General features: G+C 44.5%; 1 protein-coding gene across 1 annotated transcript in view; it reads right to left on the bottom strand.

The window, feature by feature from the left end:
• LOC140152605 (serine/threonine-protein kinase MRCK alpha-like) overlaps nucleotides 1-20,619 on the bottom strand; it is a 73,038-nt gene extending 52,419 nt beyond the window's left edge. The window contains 2 exon segments of the mRNA XM_072175018.1: nucleotides 2,092-2,183; nucleotides 19,897-20,619. Coding sequence (XP_072031119.1) covers nucleotides 2,092-2,183; nucleotides 19,897-20,083 — 279 coding nt within the window. The 5' untranslated portion in view covers nucleotides 20,084-20,619.
• Nucleotides 20,620-23,098: the final 2,479 nt, after the last annotated feature.

The raw sequence follows: 23,098 nt of genomic DNA, 5'->3' as shown, positions 1-23,098 counted from the left end.
AATGAACACAAAACCCTCCAAAAGTGTTTGTTGTATATTAGGAAGTCCATAGAAAGCATCAACTTCCTAGACATATTTTTTGAAAACTTGAAAGTTGAAGAAACGTCCCAAAAGGAAGCGGGAGGGGATGTGAAACATGTTTATTTCTTATTTGGCCTATGTGAACTTGACACTCTTAAACTCTGAAGTTTAATCTTAAACTCTCAAGTTTAATCTATTTTTTCAACTCACCCATGTACTTATTATGAAATGCATGTAATTTTCTACACTGGCATGACAACTTCCATGCAAAGTTTATTTCCTAGGTTTTCAAGAGCTACAAATGATGTACATTTCAAATCAAATTTTCTCTTTGTGAAATAAATGTATGAGAGTTGAGTAGTTCAATCAGACTATGTTCTGGGTTAATTGTTTGTCAAAGTTAAAAGATACTCATGCTGATGGGTTCTGGGTGACTTCAAGTAACTCCTAATGATGCCAAATCTTTAATAATTCAATTTTAAACTTCATGTACTGACAAACTTAAACCAGAGTGTTGTTATTAGGCCACAACAGCTGTCAAGGGATGTCATGCATCCAAGAATGTCATGTATGGTACAATTTGGTTTAGCAGGCACCATTTACACCATAACTCTAACACCCAACCCTGCTTTTTCCTATCGGAAGTTAAGGAAGAAACAAAAAAGGAGAGAAGATGAACAAAGAAGTCACTTGGCACCCCCGGGATTTGAACCTTAGACCCCCTGCATGCCAAACACAAGATCACCGAACGGTAGCCACACAGGTTATGACGTAACCCCGGGCAGCGATTTCATGAGCATAGCACGGGTGATTGCATCATCGCAGACCCTGGGATTCATGAATGCGCAGTGGTTTCAATCGTGGTATTTATGGGTGTTAGGGTTAATCCAACAGCACAAAGCCACTGCGCATGGGTGCATCCCAGGTAAGTGGATGATACAATCACACTAAGTCATATAGGCATGCTTTCGTTGGCCGGGCAGCTTAAGACCCGTGGCTACCTTGTGGCTTAGGAGTAGTTGGCATTGGCAAGTGGGGGGGGGGGGGGTCTGGGTTCAAATTCTGAAGGAGCAAACAAATTATTTGTTCATCTTCTCTCTTTATTCTTTCCTTTCCCATAGCCAAAAAGCATGGTGGAAGTTAGGGTAAATAAATTTTAAAATTGGTTGAATGAACTTATAAAAAAAAACTTATATAATTATATTGTTAAATTTTGCATCAGGCTCATTTCAAACAAATGAATAAAAACTGTTTCCTTTGTCACTTGTCACTGTGACAATTTGAATGTGCATGCCAACATGGACATTTGATGTTGTTTTTACATGCCAACATGTACAAATGTTGATGGCAGAGGTTATACATGTATACCCCACACATGTTGGTCCAAATAGCATCAGTACATAAACTATTAAATGTTAATCATTTCCCATTTTATCCCGGGGTACCAGATTACAATGAGGTATGCTTTAAAAACATTATCCAATAAGGGGGAAAAGAACACTCTTCATTAGCTTCAAATAGGTGTACCTATAAGGGTAAGGGTTACAAGTTAAATTGACAGTATCTAGAAGGGTCAGTGTGATGTAGGCTTCCATAATACTTGCCTGTGGCAAGAAAGAGAGAGGAGGTAATGTTTTTCAGACGAAAGAAATACTTGCTTAGGATATATTTTGAGTATCCACTAAATGAGAACAATATCTAACTAATAATTATATGGAAGGAATTGATGCACAAGTACCCCTACCAATTCAACCAATGTGACACTGAAAATCCTTTCTTAATGGAAGTGAAGAATGAATATTCAGTTGATTTGAACTGCCATGCTTCAAAAGGATGCTAATATAGTTTAGAGGGTGGGGTTTTTTTTTTTTTTTTTTTTACATTTTTAACACAATATCTAATACTACAAACTGTTATGAGCAGATATCAGTGAGATACAACCAAATAAAATTAACATTGCAATATTCTCCTCTGCTCCTCTCATAACAAAACCTTCATTCATATTGTATGTATTATAATGTGTACACATGCAATATTCAAAATCTACATGACATAAAAGCCACACTTTACCTCTCCAAATGCTCCTCGACCGATAACTTTTAAGGTTTCAAAATCTTCTTTGTGTAGACGCAGCTGCTTGATTTGACTGGCATACGGTTTAGCTGTAGAAAAAAAGGTACAGATATGTGATAAGAATGTGTGTATTTATTTGTCTGTGATTGATTGTGGTGCAGTGGGGGATAAGGAGTAGGTCTTGGTAGGCGTAGGTACTCCCGCTAAGCCATTATTTTCAGATAATTTACAGACTTTTCTTCATTTCATTTGAAATATGACACAATTTATAAATATCACAATATCATATCTACATGTACAATGTACATGTACATACCGTATTCGTTCCAATAAGCGCCCATGCCCCAATAAGCGCCCACCCAGGATATTTTCAATTTGCTAAAGGGTATCATTAATGTTTAAGTAACAGATGGATGTCAATACAGTGAAATAGCTGGAGGACTACGCATCCTGTTTAAACTTTCAATACATTTTCTGCATCAGAAAAGCTACTAGAACGTCTCGGGACCCTTTAATAGCATACGTAAAAATATTAGGTAAACCAGGTAAAAAATAAGCGCCCACCCAAAATGACTTCATTAAGCGCCCTGGGCGCTTATTGTAATGAATATGGTACATGTAAAGCAGCATCTTGTATGCAACTACCGGTATTATTGTATTTGAATGAAATGAAATTTGTTTGGAGGATAACTGTTCCTGAAATTGGAATTTAATAATGGGTCAGTAGATTTTTTAAGGTCGGTCAGTTTAATACATTGTACAGCGAAAAATAACAAAATTTGAATGGCTTATGAGAAGCATACCGTTGCAAGGGGTATCGATAAAATTCTCAAAAGAAAACATTCACATTTTATGACACATTTGGACAACTGGAAATCACCCTAAAATATCATGACCCCACTTAAAATTCAAGATAAAGCTACATGTACATGTACGTACATGTACATGCATCATGGTGATCACTTTATGATCCAATTATCAGGACACTCCAATTAGGCCTAACATATTACCTAAATCAGTCTGCAACTCTTTAATACCTCACATGGTCTCATTACAACTTAAAATATGACATTTCTACATTAATCATTCACACCCATTGACATCATCGCTATAATACATACAGGGCAGACACATATGCATCCTCAGTGCATAAGGGCTCTGCTGGTAGATAGACTCATCATATTCACAAAACAACTGGCAAGCACATGAATCACCGCTTGAATGACATTCATAAACAGTTTGTAGCAAAAACTATTTAGCCGTCATCACTTGACTCCCTCATGCTTTATTGAACAAGGCAAATTTCAGATATGAGAAATATCAAGAAGCAAATACTGACAGATGAAAATTATGTCTACAAATAGCGGTAATGGAATTCATTCGTTTACCTCCCAATGTGAATGACTTCTTTATGTATTAATTATTGGTTTGCGTTCATGTCTGGGGAAAAAATAATGAAAGACTTAAGAAGCATGTACATTTTTTATACCATGTGGGCCAGTGGACACATACAATCTTTTCAAATTCAAATTACATACTTTTGGCCCGAGCTAGGGCAAATAAATATTCACATGGAACAGGGATACCCTAAAGACTCCCAAAAATATTCCTCAAAAATTAAATCAATGGTGCAAATTTTAATAGAAAGTAGGCCCTGAAAGGAAACTATTATGAGGCTTGTGGCTCAAAATATGGGTACCAGTATTTAGCCTCCGAAATCCCCAAAAGTACATGTACATGTAGCCCCTAAAAGTTATATTACATGGGGCAATTTTGTTTTTCAGAAACCTGCCCCCCCCCCCCCTAATATAAAACAAAAAGTGTTTCAAGGATTGTGTTCACAGTCTAACTGAATGGGCTTGTATGAACATTTGACATCAATGTTCACATCTGAACAGGATTTGAAGGGTTGAGTGTGTAAATTCAAAACACTGGGTGTGTAAATTTAAGATATATGTACAAAGTATAGGCCATGTGGTCAAAAACTGGGTGTGTATTTACAAATTTGGGTGTGTAAAACACTCCCTACATGGCTGGCTGCCTTAGAAGCCCTTGCATCCGACTGAATGGGCATGTATGAACATTTGACATCCATGTTCACAATCTAACTGAATGGGCGTGTATGAACATTTGACATCAATGTTCACAGTCTGACTGAATGGGCGTGTATGAACATTTGACATCCATGTTCACAGTCTGACTGAATGGGCGTGTGTGAACATTTGACATCCATGTTCACAGTCTGACTGAATAGGCTTGTATGAACATTTGACATCCATGTTCACAGTCTGACTGAATAGGCTTGTATGAACATTTGACATCCATGTTCACATTGGACTGAATGGGCTTGTATGAACATTTGACATCCATGTTCACATCTGACTGAATGGGCTTTTATGAACATTTGACATCCATGTTCACAGTCTGACTGAATGGGCGTGTATGAACATTTGACATCCATGTTCACAGTCTGACTGAATGGGCGTGTATGAACATTTTACATCAATGTTCACATCTGCCTGAATGGGCTTGTATGAACATTTGACATCCATGTTCACGGTCTGACTGAATGGGCTTGTATGAACATTTGACATCCATGTTCACAGTCTGACTGAATGGGCGTGTATGAACATTTGACATCCATGTTCACATCGGACTGAATGGGTGTGTATGAACATTTGACATCCATGTTCACAGTCTGACTGAATGTATGAACATTTGACATCCATGTTCACAGTCTGACTGAATGGGCGTGTATGAACATTTGACATCCATGTTCACAGTCTGACTGAATGGGCGTGTATGAACATTTGACATCCATGTTCACAGTCTGACTGAATGGGCGTGTATGAACATTTGACATCCATGTTCACAGTCTGACTGAATAGGCTTGTATGAACATTTGACATCCATGTTCACAGTCTGACTGAATGGGCGTGTATGAACATTTGACATCAATGTTCACAGTCTGACTGAATGGGCTTGTATGAACATTTGACATCCATACATTCAGTCTGACTGAATGGGCTTGTATGAACATTTGACATCCATGTTCACAGTCTGACTGAATGGGCGTGTATGAACATTTGACATCCATGTTCACAGTCTGACTGAATAGGCTTGTATGAACATTTGACATCCATGTTCACAGTCTGACTGAATGGGCGTGTATGAACATTTGACATCAATGTTCAGTCTGACTGAATGGGCTTGTATGAACATTTGACATCCATGTTCACAGTCTGACTGAATGGGCATATATGAACATTTGACATCCATGTTCACAGTCTGACTGAATGGGCTTGTATGAACATTTGACATCAATGTTCACAGTCTGACTGAATGGGCTTGTATGAACATTTGACATCCATGTTCACAGTCTGACTGAATGGGCATATATGAACATTTGACATCCATGTTCACAGTCTGACTGAATAGGCTTGTATGAACATTTTACATCAATGTTCACAGTCTGGCTGAATGGGCTTGTATGAACATTTGACATCCATGTTCACATTGGATTGAATGGGCTTGTATGAACATTTGGCATCCATGTTCACAGTCTGACTGAATGGGCATATATGAACATTTGACATCCATGTTCACAGTCTGACTGAATGGGCTTGTATGAACATTTGGCATCCATGTTCACAGTCTGACTGAATGGGCATATATGAACATTTGACATCCATGTTCACAGTCTGACTGAATGGGCATATATGAACATTTGACATCCATGTTCACAGTCTGACTGAATGGGCGTGTATGAACATTTGACATCCATGTTCACAGTCTGACTGAATGGGCTTGTATGAACATTTGACATCCATGTTCACAGTCTGACTGAATGGGCTTGTATGAACATTTGACATCCATGTTCACAGTCTGACTGGATGGGCTTGTATGAACATTTGACATCCATGTTCACATCTGACTGAATGGGCTTGTATGAACATTTGACATCCATGTTCACAGTCTGACTGAATGGGCGTGTGTGAACATTTGACATCCATGTTCACAGTCTGACTGAATAGGCGTCTATGAACATTTGACATCCATGTTCACAGTCTGCCTGAATGGGCGTGTATGAACATTTGACATCCATGTTCACAGTCTGATTGAATGGGCTTGTATGAACATTTGACATCCATGTTCACATCTGACTGATTGGGCGTGTATGAACATTTGACATCAATGTTCACAGTCTGACTGAATGGGCGTCTATGAACATTTGACATCCATGTTCACAGTCTGACTGAATGGGCGTGTATGAACATTTGACATCCATGTTCACAGTCTTGACTGAATGGGCGTCTATGAACATTTGACATCCATGTTCACAGTCTGACTGAATGGGCGTGTATGAACATTTGACATCCATGTTCACAGTCTGACTGAATGGGCTTGTATGAACATTTGACATCCATGTTCACATCTGACTGAATGGGCTTTTATGAACATTTGACATCCATGTTCACAGTCTGCCTGAATGGGCGTGTATGAACATTTGACATCCATGTTCACAGTCTGATTGAATGGGCTTGTATGAACATTTGACATCCATGTTCACAGTCTGACTGAATGGGCGTCTATGAACATTTGACATCCATGTTCACAGTCTGACTGAATGGGCTTTTATGAACATTTGACATCCATGTTCACAGTCTGCCTGAATGGGCGTGTATGAACATTTGACATCCATGTTCACAGTCTGATTGAATGGGCTTGTATGAACATTTGACATCCATGTTCACATCTGACTGATTGGGCGTGTATGAACATTTGACATCCATGTTCACAGTCTGACTGAATAGGCTTGTATGAACATTTGACATCCATGTTCACAGTCTGACTGAATGGGCGTGTATGAACATTAATATTTGATATCAATGTTCACGGTCTGACTGAATGGGCTTGTATGAACATTTAACATCCATATGAACATTTGACATCAATGTTCACGGTCTGACTGAATGGGCTTGTATGAACATTTGACATCCATGTTCACAGTCTGACTGAATAGGCTTGTATGAACATTTGACATCCATGTTCACAGTCTGACTGAATGGGCGTGTATGAACATTTGACATCCATGTTCACAGTCTGGCTGAATGGGCTTGTATGAACATTTGACATCCATGTTCACATTGGACTGAATGGGCTTGTATGAACATTTGACATCCATGTTCACAGTCTGACTGAATGGGCATGTATGAACATTTGACACCCATGTTCACAGTCTGACTGAATGGGCGTGTATGAACATTTGACATCCATGTTCACAGTCTGACTGAATGGGCGTGTATGAACATTTGACATCCATGTTCACAGTCTGACTGGATGGGCTTGTATGAACATTTGACATCCATGTTCACAGTCTGACTGAATGGGCGTCTATGAACATTTGACATCCATGTTCACAGTCTGACTGAATGGGCTTGTATGAACATTTGACACCCATGTTCATAGTCTGACTGAATGGGCGTGTATGAACATTTGACATCCATGTTCACAGTCTGACTGAATGGGCGTCTATGAACATTTGACATCCATGTTCACAGTGTTCACAGACATCCATGTTCACAGTCTGACTGAATGGGCGTGTATGAACATTTGACATCCATGTTCACAGTCTGACTGAATGGGCGTGTATGAACATTTGACATCAATGTTCACGGTCTGACTGAATGGGCGTGTATGAACATTTGACATCCATGTTCACATCTGCCTGAATGGGCTTGTGTGAACATTTGACATCAATGTTCACGGTCTGACTGAATAGGCGTGTATGAACATTTGACATCAATGTTCACAGTCTGACTGAATGGGCGTGTATGAACATTTGACATCAATGTTCACGGTCTGACTGAATGGGCTTGTATGAACATTTGACATTCATGTTCAAGTCAGTTTAAATCTAACAAACCTAGTGACCTTCTTATCTCTTCCACTCAGCAAAAAATCATCAATCATCATTTGCATCTGATAACTAACATTCCACATTTACTTGTGGTTGATAATGAGAAGACCCATACTATGTACATCTGATGTGATACTCTAATGTGTACAATGAACTCCTGGACCTGGGTATACATGTAACTTGGAAGTTGCTCAGACTGCTCCTCATGCAGTCACAAAATGTACATGTACCAGGATCTGGTACTGTAGGCGTACAAATCTATTATGTAGCAGCCCTTGCAGTAACACTGAATTGTTTCTTCTTTTATATGTTTTGTTGAGGCAATACACTGTTAAGCTGTTGAATCTTCTAATTTTATCAACCCTGTGTGTTTAGAATGCTACTACATGTAGTACTAGTGCCAGAACCCAATGCTGATTTCAACAAAACTTGGCCACAAGAAGCAGTTCGGCCGTTTTCAATTCTCTGGAGGAAAATTCATTAACCAAGTTCTTTGACGGTCCTTTACAAAATGCACACCAGCTTATGCCCACCAAATCCAAAGGCACTGCTACCTAAGTCATTCATTGCCGCAAGAGCTACCCACTCCAGCTTTTCCATGCCTTGTCAAGCTCTCACGTACTTTACTAGTTTCTAGACCCATCCATATCTACTGGCAGGACTGCAGTTCACATTTGGAATAGCCTACAATGTACCAGATGGAGTAGTCGGAGACTTGCAACGGTGCAAAAAACCTTTGAATCAAATATGTGCATGTGGGTGGCGCTACATGTATATTGTATTTAATAAACAGACAAATGTATTTTGTGATTTTGTCCAAGCTATTTTCCTTAAAAAAGGCCCCTTTCAAAAAATGTTGTGCCCCCTGGGTCATTTACATGTATTTCAGAATAACATGGTAGGCAATAATAGCACAATGCATCAGTCAATGCAATGTTACATAACATCCATTTTGTGCACTGCATTTAAAAGTAGACTTGCTTCACATGTACCGGTGCAATTAAATTGTAAATCAACTCCTGGACACGCACTACCAATAAATTATGCACAAACACCGAAGTAACATAGCTGAGGATGTTGGCTTTGGGCAATGCTTCTGGTGGATGTACAGGCTTGAATCAAAAGCTAGGAACCATTAAAAACCATAAAGTGCTAACCATCTCATTATGTTTCAAACCTTGAGACAATTCTTTTTACCATCCAGGAAAAAATCCAGAAAACGTCCTCTCCCATCTTGGATTTGTCCAGGTTTTGGCTCTCCTTACATTCTGTTGAGTGGTAGGGAATATATAATGGATCATTAAGTGGGTAATGGATCCATTTATTGACAACCGCCTTGGCCCTTGGACAGGTGGCCGAATGCATTCAGCATTTATGGGGACTTGTCTGTATGGCGAGCTTAACACAGATTTAAGTAAGCACTGAGCAGTAGCAAATTAATGTACACTTGACTGATTTGAGATTCACAAACATATATCTGCAAATGTAAGTGTGATCTATGAGACAAGTGGACTCACAAAACTGCTAAAGACTACATCTTGAAGAGACTGGCTACAATGTACATTGTACATATCCAGTGGAAAGTAACTTGAAGCTTGCAAGCAGCCGTCAATGAGCTCTATAATCCCCTCTCAGAAGTGAGAGGGACATACACAAGCGCACGATACTTACCTCCCACGACCTGATCTATGCACAAAACGAAGTTTGGGACCACAAGAAACCCCTGTACCACAGAAAAGGTTTTGGCACCCCGGGAGAACGGGATGACAACGCCCAGGTGTTGGTATCGCCCAACACTAACGAGATATCGCCTCACCAACACACGCTTTCTTGCGACTCTCACGTGAGAACGTATGACTTTCTTGAGGGGTGGAACGCATAAAACGCGGGAAGGGCTCAGGTCGTGGGAGGTAAGTATCGTGCGCTTGGTATGTCCCTCTCACTTCTGAGAGGGGAATACACAGCGCACCCTCTACTTACCTCCCACGACCTGATCTATGCACAGAATACCACTGAGAGCTAGGAGGTGGAAGAAAGTCGTGAGGGTAAGGAGGGCACGCAGTGCCAACTCCGCTCAACCACAACAAAAAACCACCCAACCCAAGGCTCGCCTAACGTCCTCAACCCGATCCCTGGCGGCCTGCAAGCAGTGCTGAAGTACCTACAGCTGAACGACTTGCGAGGACGACCTCAAGGTAGGTCGACTGGAAGGTGGTGGGGCTCTTCCAGCCTGCTGCGCCGAGCACCTCCCTTAAGGACGCCCCAGAATGGAAGGCCCAAGAGGCCGCTTGGGAACGAAGTGTTGTGACACCTGACTGTGACAGTGTCTGGGGACCCGTCATCCGTTCATGATGTTTTTGATGGGCGCAACAGATGACGGAGGCAACCCAGTGGCAAATGGTGCTTTTAGTGGCCGGCCTAAATGGCCTGGCCGATGTGATAAAAAGCTGCCTGATGCCCTCCCCTGATCTGCTCGGTGCGCTTTAGGTACGATCTAAGGGCCCTAACGGGGCATGACGGTTTCTCCGCCTGCCCCACGACCAGGACCAGATCAGGGAGGAACACCGGGGTAGAGAAGGACATGATCTGGTTCTTAACCAAAAATCCGGTCCTAGGCAGAATAGAGACAACCCCGTAGGTGAAGCGTAGATGGGGCTCGTCGATCGACAGAGCATGAATATCAGAGCAACGCCGGCCGCAGGCCACTGCCACTAAGAACACTGTCTTTAGTGTCAGGTCCTGCAGCGAGAGATTCTCGAAGGGCTCAAAAATCTCAGCTAGATATCGCAACACCCACGGGAGGTCCCACCCCGGACCCAGGCGCGGACTGGGCCTCTCCGCGAATATGCCCTTAATGAGGGCGGAGAGGGCTGGACCCGAGGAGATGGTCATGCCTCCCCAAAGCCGTGATGGACCGTGGCTATGACCGTCCTGTACGCTTGGGCGGTCTGAGACATATAACCGCCGTGGAAAACTTCTGTAAGGAAGTCCGCGTCTTAGTCTACAGGGGCAGAATGGGGTCGATTTCTCGACCGGTCCCCTCCTGTAGAACCGCAAAGTCGCGAATCGTAAGACTCTCGAGTCGCCTGTCGCCTTTGCCTTTGCGGGAGCGTGGCAGCTGACTCAGAAAATCCCGCCGCCTGATACGCCAGACAGTGAGATGGAGGTTGTTGATCACTTCCATCTGACCTGCTGGCGTGGCTTAACGGACAGAAGATCCCTACGGCGAGGGAGGCTGACTGGCTCCCCCACTAGGAGGTCCAGGAGGCGGGGGAACCACCACTGCTTGGGCCAGAGAGGAGCGATTAGAAGAGGAAACAGCCTGCAGTGCGGGCTACCTTCTCCAGCACCCGAGGAATCGGAGCAATGGGAGGAAAGGCGTAACCGAATACGCCCTCCCAGCTCTCCCGCATGGCGTCTCTGCCTATCGCCTGGGGGTCTTGACCCCAGGAGAAGTAGGTCGGAAGTTGATGGTTCTGATGAGACGCAAACAGGTCGACATGCGGGCGATCTGGAGATGGAACGGCAGACTGTTGGATGAAGATGCCAATCTTCTGACGCTCCCCTCTGGGCTAAGCGCGTGGAGGACTGAAGTTCCCCTCGGGACAGTGAATCGGCCAGGGTGTTGTCTACCCCGGCCAGGTGCTCCGCACGGAGGGAAATATCCCTCCGTTGACACCACAGGAGGGACACCGTCTCCCTGCAAAGGCTGAGACTTCTGGTGCCTTCCACCCTGTTGATGTAGTTACTGTCATGCTGTCGCATCTGACCAGGATGAACAGGCCTTGAATCCGCCGCCAGGCTGGCGGAGGGCGAGGAAAATGGCCCACAGCTCGAGGAGATTGATGTGTCTCCGAGCTTGAGTCCTGAACACTTAGCTGACCTATCCACCAGGAAATGCAGGGGAGGAGATGCCGAGGGACCGGAGTTCGGAGGCTCAAAGGATGGTGCCACGTTCGATACCGCCCGAGGAAGTACACCTGTATCTTCCTCGTTCGTAGCCGACAGCCTGGAACCAGATCTATAAGGCTGGCCATCAGCCCTAGAAGGCGAAGCCACGACCGAGCCTGGACCGATGCTGCCTGCCTGATCTGCAGAGAGCAGAGCCGAACGTTGGCGATCCTCGAGCCTATAGGAGAAACCCGGCCCCTGGCGTTGTCCATAGTCGCCCCCAGGAACTGAGGTGACTTGAATGGGGAGAAGACTTCTGGTGGTTTATGATAAACCCCAGTGACTCGACCAGCCTGCACACCCCCCGTAACATCCTGGCGCAGACACTGCGGAGATGGGGCTACCAACAACCAGTCGTCTAGGTAGACGAAGATCGTGATCCCCTTCCTCCGGAGAAATCTGCCACCGACTTGACCAGTCGAGTGAATGTCCGGGGCCGTGGAGAGGTCAAAGGGAGGACCCGAACTGAAAGGGGGTACCGTCGAACACGAAGCGAAGCCATTTCTGGTCTGACTCGCAGATTGGTACGTGGAGGTATACATCTTTCAGATCTAGGATGACTCCCCACCAGCCTGGCTGAAGGACAGAAAACACCGCCTCGCAGCATCTCCATCCGGAAACGCGGGCCTTGATGTAGGCATTCAGGGGCTTCAAGTTGAGGATTGGGCACCACTCTCCGGATTTCTTTGTGGTAAGGAAGAACGTGGAGTAGTGGCCTGAAAGGAAGGCCCTGGGAAGAGGTCTGATGGCTCTTTTTGTTGGGAGAGCTTCGATCTCCTCCACCAAGGCCTCCCTTTGTAAGGGATCCAGCGGAGACGGGGTGGCTCGAACCCCCCGGAACCGAGGGGGCGGAAGGTGAACTCGATCTGGTAGCCTAGGGACACTGTATCTAGGACCCATCGGTCTGAGGTCACCCCCGCCAAGCCCTGGCAAATGCCAGGAGACGACCGCCCACTGGAAGTGGACGGTCGGGTCCCGAAGGGAGTCAGAACCGCGTCCCGACCACGTCCGCCATAGGCGGATGGTTCGTCACGCCCGGCACCCTCACTCTTGCCTCGCCTTCCCTTGCTTGCCGAAATGCGTAAGGGATCCGAAGCGGTTGACCGGTGGACCATGGCTGCCGTCGGGGTCGCTCTACCGTCCTGGACGGACGGGAGGCCTTCCGACGGTCGAGCCGTGGCACCATTGAGGTCGACCGCACACGGGGAGGACACCTGAGCAGCGCCTACGCCCGGGCCACTCAACCCGACCGCAACAGGTGCCGCCGAGGAGTGGCCGCCGGGCGCCAGCCAGCCCATTACTCAGGGGGTGCCGGGCTGCACACCCACCTCACGGCACTCGACTCGGACGCCGTAGTGCTCAGGGAGCCGCCGTGAGGGTATGAGCAACCAGCTGCTGCTGTTGAGGCACCTGGATATAGGTCGGGTTGGCTGTCAGAATTTTGGGCCGAAACTGCTTGGGCGCTAATGTGCATGTGGCCGATGCCTTTGGTTGGCTGGCCTCCTTAGCCGCCTTCCGTTTGGTACGCTCATCCTCGGCCAGCCTGGGCAAGGCCCCCCGAATAGATCGGTACCAAACGGAACAGACCTCAGCTCTCTTTTATCAGAAAAGTTGAGCGTATGGGCAACCAAGGCTCGGCGCGCCAAGACAGAACGGGTCGAGATACGAGTGAAGTGCTCTGACGAGAGATGATTGAGGTCTGCCAACACATGGACTGCCCTCAGTGTCGCCTCAGGAGACAAAGACATTTCCTTGTCCAGCAAGCTCCGTGCTAGATAAGCGCTGGCGAGCTGTTGGACATTGGAAATGCGGAGCCCGCCCCTGGCGAGAGACGCCAGTGACCGTAGCTCCTCATCCCGGCCCTATCCCAGGGAGGCACCTTGTGGGGTGCCTTTGGTCCAGCCTGCCTGGGGCTCCCTCAACTCCTGAGGGAGGGAGCTCTCCGGCGACACTTGGTCCCCTTATCCCGCTCCATCTGGTGATAGGCCGCCTCCGGACAGAGGGGGTTTCTAAGAACGCCACATCCTCTGTAACGTGGGGGAACGCCCGTGCCAGCCACGGAGGCGGTCTACCTCACCCTTATCCTGTAATGGACGTGGTAAGTGCTTTGATGTCACGTGATAAGGGATGAAGGGCATTGACTGGGGTTTATGGCTTAGTTGGCTTTGCCGCATACCCTAAGTCGGAAGCCAGTTGCGGGGGCGTCTCAAACCCCAATCGCATCTTAGCATCCGATAGGACGGCTGCGAGAAAAGGAGCCGAGACGGAGGCGTAAGGAGCCTCTACCGCAACTGGTCCTCCTCGGAGCCCTGAGTCGGTGCTGGGAATGAGTAAGGATCCCCCAGCCTCGACACTGATCATAACTCCACTGGTACCGTCCAGGTGGAGCCGGATCGGGCTGAGGAACCCCTCCCCACCGAGTTGGCTCCTGAGTGGGGCCACGCTCAGGACCGAGCGGCCCGACCGCTCTGCGGTCGAATGTAAGGAGAAAGCTTGAGTTTCTGCAGCGAACGCCGAGCCAGCTAAGCTCGAGGGTGAGGTGGGATCTGAGCCTGCGAGCCTGCCGGAAGGAAGGACCGGGTCATACCCGCCGGCGGAGGAAACGGCGAGGGGCTTGAGATCAAACGCGAGAGAGAGAGAGTAGGATCGACCCTGTTGGTCGGCCACGATGAACGTGTCTGGCCAAGGTGCTTGGCTCTGCAAGGGGTTACCGACCGAGTAGGGTTGCTGGGAAGCTCCGAGAGAGACCGAGAAGGACGCTGAGTGACTGACAAGGTTGCGATGAACCCCAACGGGGATATCAGAACCCTCTCTATCTGTCCTGGGGGAGTTGAACAATCCCGAGAAGACTCTACTTCTGTCTGAGAACCATCCTGAAAGCTCATCATAGCTAGCATCTATGCTAATCGCATCGGACTGCGGATCCGGGCCCGTTGAGGGCAAACCTGGACCCACTGGTCGGGTTACCGCCGAGGGCACCTGACCGGGATCTTTGCCTAACAAACCAATAAGTTGGTTCATGCGGTATAACGCCGACGGGTCCGGAAGCGATGAGATGAGTGTTGACATGGCCTCAGCCTGAGATGCCGAGCACTGACTGCTCTGGGATCTCGAATGCTCAACCATCGGGGAGCAGCTAGGACAGAGGAGAGATCCGATACCGCTCTGGCCAGGAGCCGAAGCGTAAGGAATCCGGCGGCTGACCGGTGGACCGTAGCTGCCACCGGAGGTCGCTCTACCGTCCTGGACGGACGGGAGGCCTTCCGGCGGTCGAGCCATGGAACCATTGAGGTCGACCGCACACGGGAGGTCGCCTGAGCAGCGCCCCACGCCGGGGCACTCAACCCGACCGCAACAGGTGCAGTCGAGGAGGGGCCGCTCGGGCGCGAGCCTGGCCATTACTCAGGGGTGCCGGGGCTGCACACCCACAGACGGCACTCGACCCGGACGCCCGTGGCGCTCAGGGAGGACGCCTGAGTAGCGCCACGCCTGGGCACTCAACCCGACCGCAACAGGTGCAGTCGAGGAGTGGCCGCTCGGGCGCGAGCCTGGCCATTACTCAGGGGTGCCGGGGCTGCACACCCACAGACGGCACTCGACCCGGACGCCGTGGCGCTCAGGAGGACGCCTGAGTAGCGCCCACGCCTGGGCACTCAACCCGACCGCAACAGGTGCAGTCGAGGTGGCCGCTCGGGCGCCAGAGCCAGGCCATTGCTCAGGGGTGCCGGGCTGTACACCCACCTCACGGCAATCGACCCGGACGCCCGTGGCGCTCAGGGAGCCGTGAGGGCACGAGCCACCCAGCAACAGAGTGAGAGAGAGAGAGAAATAGACCGTCTCTCTCATACCTGGTCTCCTGGAGCTACCTGCAATGGAGAAATGATAAGAAAACATGTAAACTCCCTCTCGCTCCGAAGAGACTGAAGGGAGGAACCCAGCGTAAGAGGAGAGGGATAAGCAAGAGGGCCAGCCTGCAATGGGGCCACAGACTCCCCAAAGGGAGGACCCCTCCTCAACCGCCAGAGAACCCAAAACATGAGAAAGCGCACGGGATCCAAAAAAGTGAACACGAGATCCCCTACTACTGAAAGGTGCGCATGGGAACAGTTTTGACATATGCCCCCCGCACTATTAAGCAAAAAAAACGCGAATTTTAAGCTTACTGCATGTGCGAAGAAAAATGAGTCAAAACACCGACTACGAAAGCCAAAGTAGCCGGGACAGAAGGGGAAATCGCCAAGAAATAATCCCGGCGACCTCCCTGTGGAATTACCAGGGGGGAGCCGAGTGAGAACCTATGATTATTTTACTTGGGCGGTCTAACGTCGGCCACAGAGACGACAAGAAACGAGCAAGAAAAAAACATCACAACTGGGAAAAAATCTTGCTAAAGTTACAGAAAATACCACCAAGTGATAACTGATACTTGCGTAACCGTTACTCGGAAATAAGCCTCACGCTGCTACGATATTTCTCAACAGAAATTGGAGCTCTTCAGTAAACACGCCCTTGTTGGTCGCAAGAAACGAATTGGTGAGGGCGATATCTCGTTAGTGTTGGCGATACCAACACCTGGGCGTTGTCATCCCCGTTCTCCCGGGGTGCCAAAACCTTTTCTGTGGTACAGGGGTTTCTTGTGGTCCCAAACTTCGTTTTGTGCATAGATCAGGTCGTGGGAGGTAAGTAGAGGGTGCGCAGTGTATCTATGAGTCCTTGTCCTTGCAGTCAACATAATTTGTTACATTGTACATGGACTGTCATTTCCTGGACTTTACAGTATGTTCATTGTTCAGCCACTACACATCAGAGAAAGTTTACAAACAAAATTCAGAGAGATGCCAAATTGCCAATGAATTCTAAGGACATTATTTCTCAGCATTTCTCACCTGACTGGGAAATTACTTTGTGCTCAGCAACATAGTTCATGTTGCAATACATTGATCATGAAAAACTCACCTGACCTAAGTAGTTGAATAGTAATGAATACACACAAAGTTTCTCAAGTTCAAGAGAGAAATTTAGAAAGCTCAAGACAAAAATACTATTGTACAGAGCAAGTGCAGAAAAAGAGCTGAATTTAAGTTTGAATTCAGATGAATCTGAACTCTCACACCCCCTGTTAGAAATACATTGCACTTTTTGCAGTCCGCACATTCTGTTCTGTTTCCTTGCATTTCCTTGATTTATACAGTACAGTGATAAAGACTACCGTATCAGTCTAGCTGATGTGATGGAAGTGTCTACATTGTATTGTCAATGTATCGATTGAGGATCAGGTGAATAAAAGATGTGATGGCATGGGAATAATGCTGAAAGCATAAAACATAATGGATACCGTGTTCAAGTTTAAGGGCTCGGTCACCCACCTTAGTATTTTTTGTGGGGCCTGAGAGCACATCAGACACACCAAATTACATTCTTAATACAAAATAATTTTGATTTTATTAAATTTGTGATACGCACCGCGAGTATGCATTATCACGCTACGCACACGAGATAGCGCGCAAACAGAGGGAAGGAGATGTCTAAAAAAGCTTACAATTACCGTAACCATCCGGGTATAAGCCCACCTTCAGGTATAAGCCCACCCCCTATTTTTCAAAACATTCTGGGAACAAGGTTGCACTCGGCTATAAGCCCAATACTAAATTTTGGCCAAGTTCTTAAATCAAATCAATGCTTTTCTCTTACATTTAAACCAAACAAAATAATTGTTTGTTTGTCCTCCACAGCTTTGAAAGAGGATGTGCGGGCGGGCAGATTTTTTTTTTTTTTTTCTTTTCGGATTTGGCGCATTCCTGGACCTACCTAGAGCTAAATGCTACAATCATTCGTGGAAAAAAAAAAAAAAAACCATTTTGTTTCTTATATACAGTTAAAGTTATAATTTGTGTTCATGTCATAGTCTTCTAATGATTTCAAATCCAATGTATTTTGAAGTCACTAAAAATAATAGACTATGACATGAACACAAGTTATAACTTTCAAGATATTGAAGACAAAAATGGTTTTTTGGGGGGCTTTTTTATTTTCAACCATGAAAGATCTTAGTATTTAGCTCTAGCTAGGTCCAGAGATACTCCAAATCTGAAAAAAAAATTGAATTTTACAGTTATTTAAAAAAAAAAAAAAAAAAATATTAAAAAAAAATATTGGTCAGCCTTAATCTGAGGAGCGGGCGGTGGAGGACAAACAAACAACTTTTTTTTTGGCCTTAAGAACAAATATAAAAAAATATCAGTTGATAATTAACATTCCACACTTAGAATTTTAAGAAATTGACAAAGATGATAAAAATTACTGGGCATATACAAATGGGGATGATTTTTCTTATTTTTAAATTCAAGTACTAGCCCCTCCCCGGTTATAAGCCCAAGTGGTTACGGTACTTACATACATGTACAACATCCATCACATTTTGAAAAATTCTGTGAGCCCTACAAATACCTTCAAATTTGCACACGATTAGTTATGCATTCAATGCTAGAGTGTGTTGCTATCGATTTTCGATCGGACAGATATGCAATTTTTTGCACCGGAGGTTATTTCTGTTAATGTCAAAATTTGGATGAAAGTTATTTCGATGAGTCAACTGTATCTTTTGAGCAAGATTTGCCTAATTTTATACAGTCTAAAATTTTACTGAAGTGTAATTTTATCAACAATGTTTATCACATTTTGATGTGATCGCCTGTCATGATCGGCTGTGTTTACTTCTGAACTTCCATTGCTTAACACACTAACACAGTGTCATGCTTCAGCGAATCTGACTAGTTTTTGAATGCAATGATCTCTAGCCTAGAATGTGATTGTGAAGGTATTGGTGAGCACATTCTTGGCTAGACTTCTCGAGCAACCCATGAGCTGCGCTTTATTCCTTATTATAGCTCTAAAGATAATCAGAATATGTATAGTGCATGACAGAACTAGCCACAGTCTGTGGCCCTCACGGACTAAGCGAGCGCGTAGCGCGAGACGTTCAATCGAGCGCGTCGTGCTGATGCAACCTCTCTGGATAGTATACTAATAGCAACAGAGACCGAAAGTAGTGCTAGACAGAACTTAAGTCAGGGATTGTGTTTTGAAAAATGATAGGCGTGCTACAAATCGCACTTTCTAGAAAGGCGGGCTATCTGTATGTGTGCTAATAAATTGCACTCAATAAGAAGTTTAGAATTGATGTACCGGTACCGTATGTGTATTATAAATCGCACTCAGACAGGCGATTAAGGTGTGCGATCAAATTTGTGTACCTTGCTCAAGAAGTAGAGCCACAAATTAGCTCACCGATAGCTTCACATTCGAGGCTAGAGACTTGCATTCAAAATCTAGTCGGATTCACTGAAGCATCACACCGTGTAAAGCAATGGATGTTCAAAAGTAAACAAAGCGGATCACGACGGGCGATCCCATCAATTTAAAATTGTTGCTAAAATTGCACTAACTACAATATTTTAGACTCTTCAAAATAGACAAATTTTACTCAAAATATACACTACATGTATATACAGTTCACACATATGGAAATAACTTTCATCCAAATTTCAACATTTAAAACAGAATAAATAACCTCCGTTGCAAAAAATCAAAAATTTATGTCAATGCTGTTCAACCGAAAAACGATAGTAAAGTATACTCTCGCATCGAATGCGTTTCCGTGTGCAAATTCGAAGCTAGGGTTCTCGAGTAACGCGCACCTTAGGCTTGAAAACTCGATCCCTTATGAGTGGCGTATATTGCATATACATACCTTACTTACCAAATTTTTAAAAAGTTGCCCCAATTCTGTTAGAAATTTGTTAATTTCAGGCCTATCCTAGCTTTTCTTTGAATTTGTGGTCAAATAAACTACAGTACAATGAAAACTAATTACATCAAAAATAAAATGGGTGATTTGATTTGACAACTAATCATTCATACTTGATACTAACCCCTTTCAAGAAAATCCGATACAGATTTTTCACGGCGCAATGTGGAAGCTGAACATTCATCATAGAGCACCACAAAAGTGTCCATTAACGACTCTATACTTAAAGCACATCCATTGGTGCCTTTAAAACCTTCAAGGTATAGTTTTTCCAGTTTGTGTAAACGAATTTCTGCTTCAGATACTGCCATGGTGTTTATGTTGTTATCCCTGTGTTTACTTCAGGAAGAAGATAGCCTAGGGTTGGGCACACTTCAACTTTTTCCACACACACTCACACCTGGGATTCAAGGTTGTTTACCATCACTCAGGATATTACATATATTATGTACGTGTGGTACAACATTGTGATTTAAGTTACATTGTGGACAATATTTCCCAGCAATAGGAGTAACCGGTTTTCAACGTAGTGACATCTGATCTGCTTTACTTGGCCATTAATCAGCGCATAATTTTAGAGTTGACACGCAAAACAATGCCATGATGACTGTGTCTGGTCTTGGTTCGGCATCAAAATTCCTTCCGGGATCGCACCTTGCACTCCGTCAAATAACCTCAACGAGTGTCAGATCCTAACGTAAAGAATGCTAGTTATGTAACGTTCTAATCGTGATTGAAATATCCCTTGAAAATGAATTTCCCATGTCCACTTTGAGTATTATCGTATTAATTCCTACATAGACGATTGTCAGTACATCGGAAGGATGGGTAAAGAAAATGGCAGACTCGCAATGGATGATGGGAAAATCCTTACATGTTTCGGGAAAAGAGCATGCGCAAAATGACATCATAATGAACAGTTTCAGGATGAGGATGTTCAGCCGACACACACTTTGAGTCCTGATGGGACCAGGGATGGGGCAAGCCCGGGGGGGCACTTCAATATGAAATGGATATAGGTGTAGGGCTGGCACTTTCGCACTAAGGGGCATTCGGTGAGAGCAAAATGTAAAAAATATGGGGTCATTGGGTGAGAGCATGATTTTTGGCATTCGGTGAGAGCAAAATGTAAAAAATATGCGGCCATTGGGTGAGAACATGACCTTTTTTTAAATGGAATCTTTGGGTGAGAGCCGAAAAAGCGCCACAGAAACCTCGAAAATTGAGTATCTAGTTCTAAATGGCTTCAAATTTCCTTGTTTTTTCAAAATAAGTAACAAAATCCATGATAAATGAAAGTTGCTGTTCAAATTGGACTTGTAAGGGTCTTTGGGTGACAGATCAAATTGAAAAATAGGGGTCTTCGGGTGACAGAGCATGGACAGAGCATGTGTTCGTAAAAAATATGGGGTCTTTGGGTGACAGCGATGATGATGAAAAGGGGTCTTAACAGCCCTACATACGCGTCACCTCCAAAGTTGGAGTGCCCCCCGGCGGGGAAGGCTCAAGCAAATTGCTCAAACCAAGCTAGCCTCTTCAAGAAACAGAATTAATCCTGAGAAAAAGATCAAAGAAAGGCCACTTCCAAGTTCAACAAATCTGCAATATTTTTTTATAGCCTGTGCAAACAAATAATTTCCTAAGGGAATGTTCAGAAATAGGCCTACTTTGGTTTGGTGGGGTAGGGGGGGCTGGAAAATATGTAGGGGTCATAAATTGGGGGGGTAAAATTTTTGGTTGATGAATAGGGGGGTTAAAGAGTTGTTTGGCATATAGGGGGGTAACAACATTTATAATCCTGAAGCAAAAATACAAAGTCTGAATTTTTTTTGCGCACGCAAATGTTCCAGTAAAACCTGGACAAATAAGGGTATTGATCAAAAAAATTAATTTATGTATATCTATAAAAAAAAACATGCCATAAAAAGAGGATGCTGGAATCACAAAATGAGTTTAAAGGAATGATGTATAGGCCCTAGGCCCAATGCTCTAATTGTAAAAAATAAAAACATTGCATCATTTCATTTTATATATAGGCATAATACCGGTAGCTTATATTGTGTTAAAAAGGCTTAGGCCTATATTAATTTTGTTTGTTTCAGTTCCTTCTGGTCTGCTCTTTCACTAAAAAGCTGCAATATACGTGCCCTGTCCATTAAAAGGGGGTCAAAAAGTTTTGGGTTCACAAAGAGGGGGGGGGGGGGGGGCTAAAAATGTTAACACCGTAAAAAATATTTTCCAGCAGCCCCCCCCCCCACCAAAGTATATCTAAACACTCCCTAAATGAGATATTATTCCCGAGACAAGACAAAAACGTCACTTAGCTTCATTCATTCATTCAGGCCATTTTATTCATTCATTCAACAATTCATTCATTCATTCATTCATTCAACAGTTCATTCATTCAACAGTTCATTCATTCATTCATTCATTCTGTAATTCCTTCATTGGTTGGGTGATTGGATTTATGTATCGATTGATCGATTGATTGATTGATTGATTGATTGATTGATTGATTGATTGATTGATTGATTGATTGATTGATTGATTGATTGTATGTTGATTGATTATGTTGATTAATTGACATGACATGAGCTACATAAAATGAAATGCAATGTTTTTATTTTTACAATTAGAGCATTGGGCCTATTATACATAATTCCTTTAAAATCATTTTGTGATTCCAGCATCCTCTTTTATGGCATGTTTTTTATAGATGTTCCTGAAAAAAAAAGTTTATTCCCAAACTGTCAGTTAATTCTCAGCATGATAAGCCACCATGCATAGCTACATGTGTAATTTCGTACTGCTCACAGAATGTGTTTAAATTAGACGATATTTTCGCCAAACAAAAGAAATGCAAAACTGTTTTTGTAGACTGACAAATATTTAGTAGGGCCTATAGCAAAACGTATCCGCTGGTATAAAAATCTCAACTCTTTTGGAGAATGTGTGAGGGACGAGACCCTGGAGATGAGGCTACGGTGGATCACGACTGTCAATGAAAAGTAAAATGTTTTCCTGTAGGGGCTCTACAAATGTGTGACAGGTCCGTTACCTTAAAATCTTTTTTTGCAATTTTGACCGTCAGTAGCAAATGCTTTAAATTCAGCATTAGGCCTAAATATTCAACATTCAAATCTACAATTTGTATGGGCGCGGGCACATTTGAATGTAAAAGCTGAAGCATGACCGAAGTTTAACTTAACCCTTGGCCCAAGTTATATACCCTGGCCCGGGACCCTGGCGATGATGATGGCATGGCATCAGTCTTCTCAACTTCAGACTTGACGATGATCTTTTCAACTTCCATTCAACAGGAACTT

This window comes from Amphiura filiformis, chromosome 5 (assembly GCF_039555335.1).
Source record: "Amphiura filiformis chromosome 5, Afil_fr2py, whole genome shotgun sequence".
Taxonomy (NCBI): Eukaryota; Metazoa; Echinodermata; class Ophiuroidea; order Amphilepidida; family Amphiuridae; genus Amphiura; species Amphiura filiformis.
Note: the sequence above shows the minus strand (reverse complement) of the source record. Positions and strands in the feature narration are given on the sequence as shown.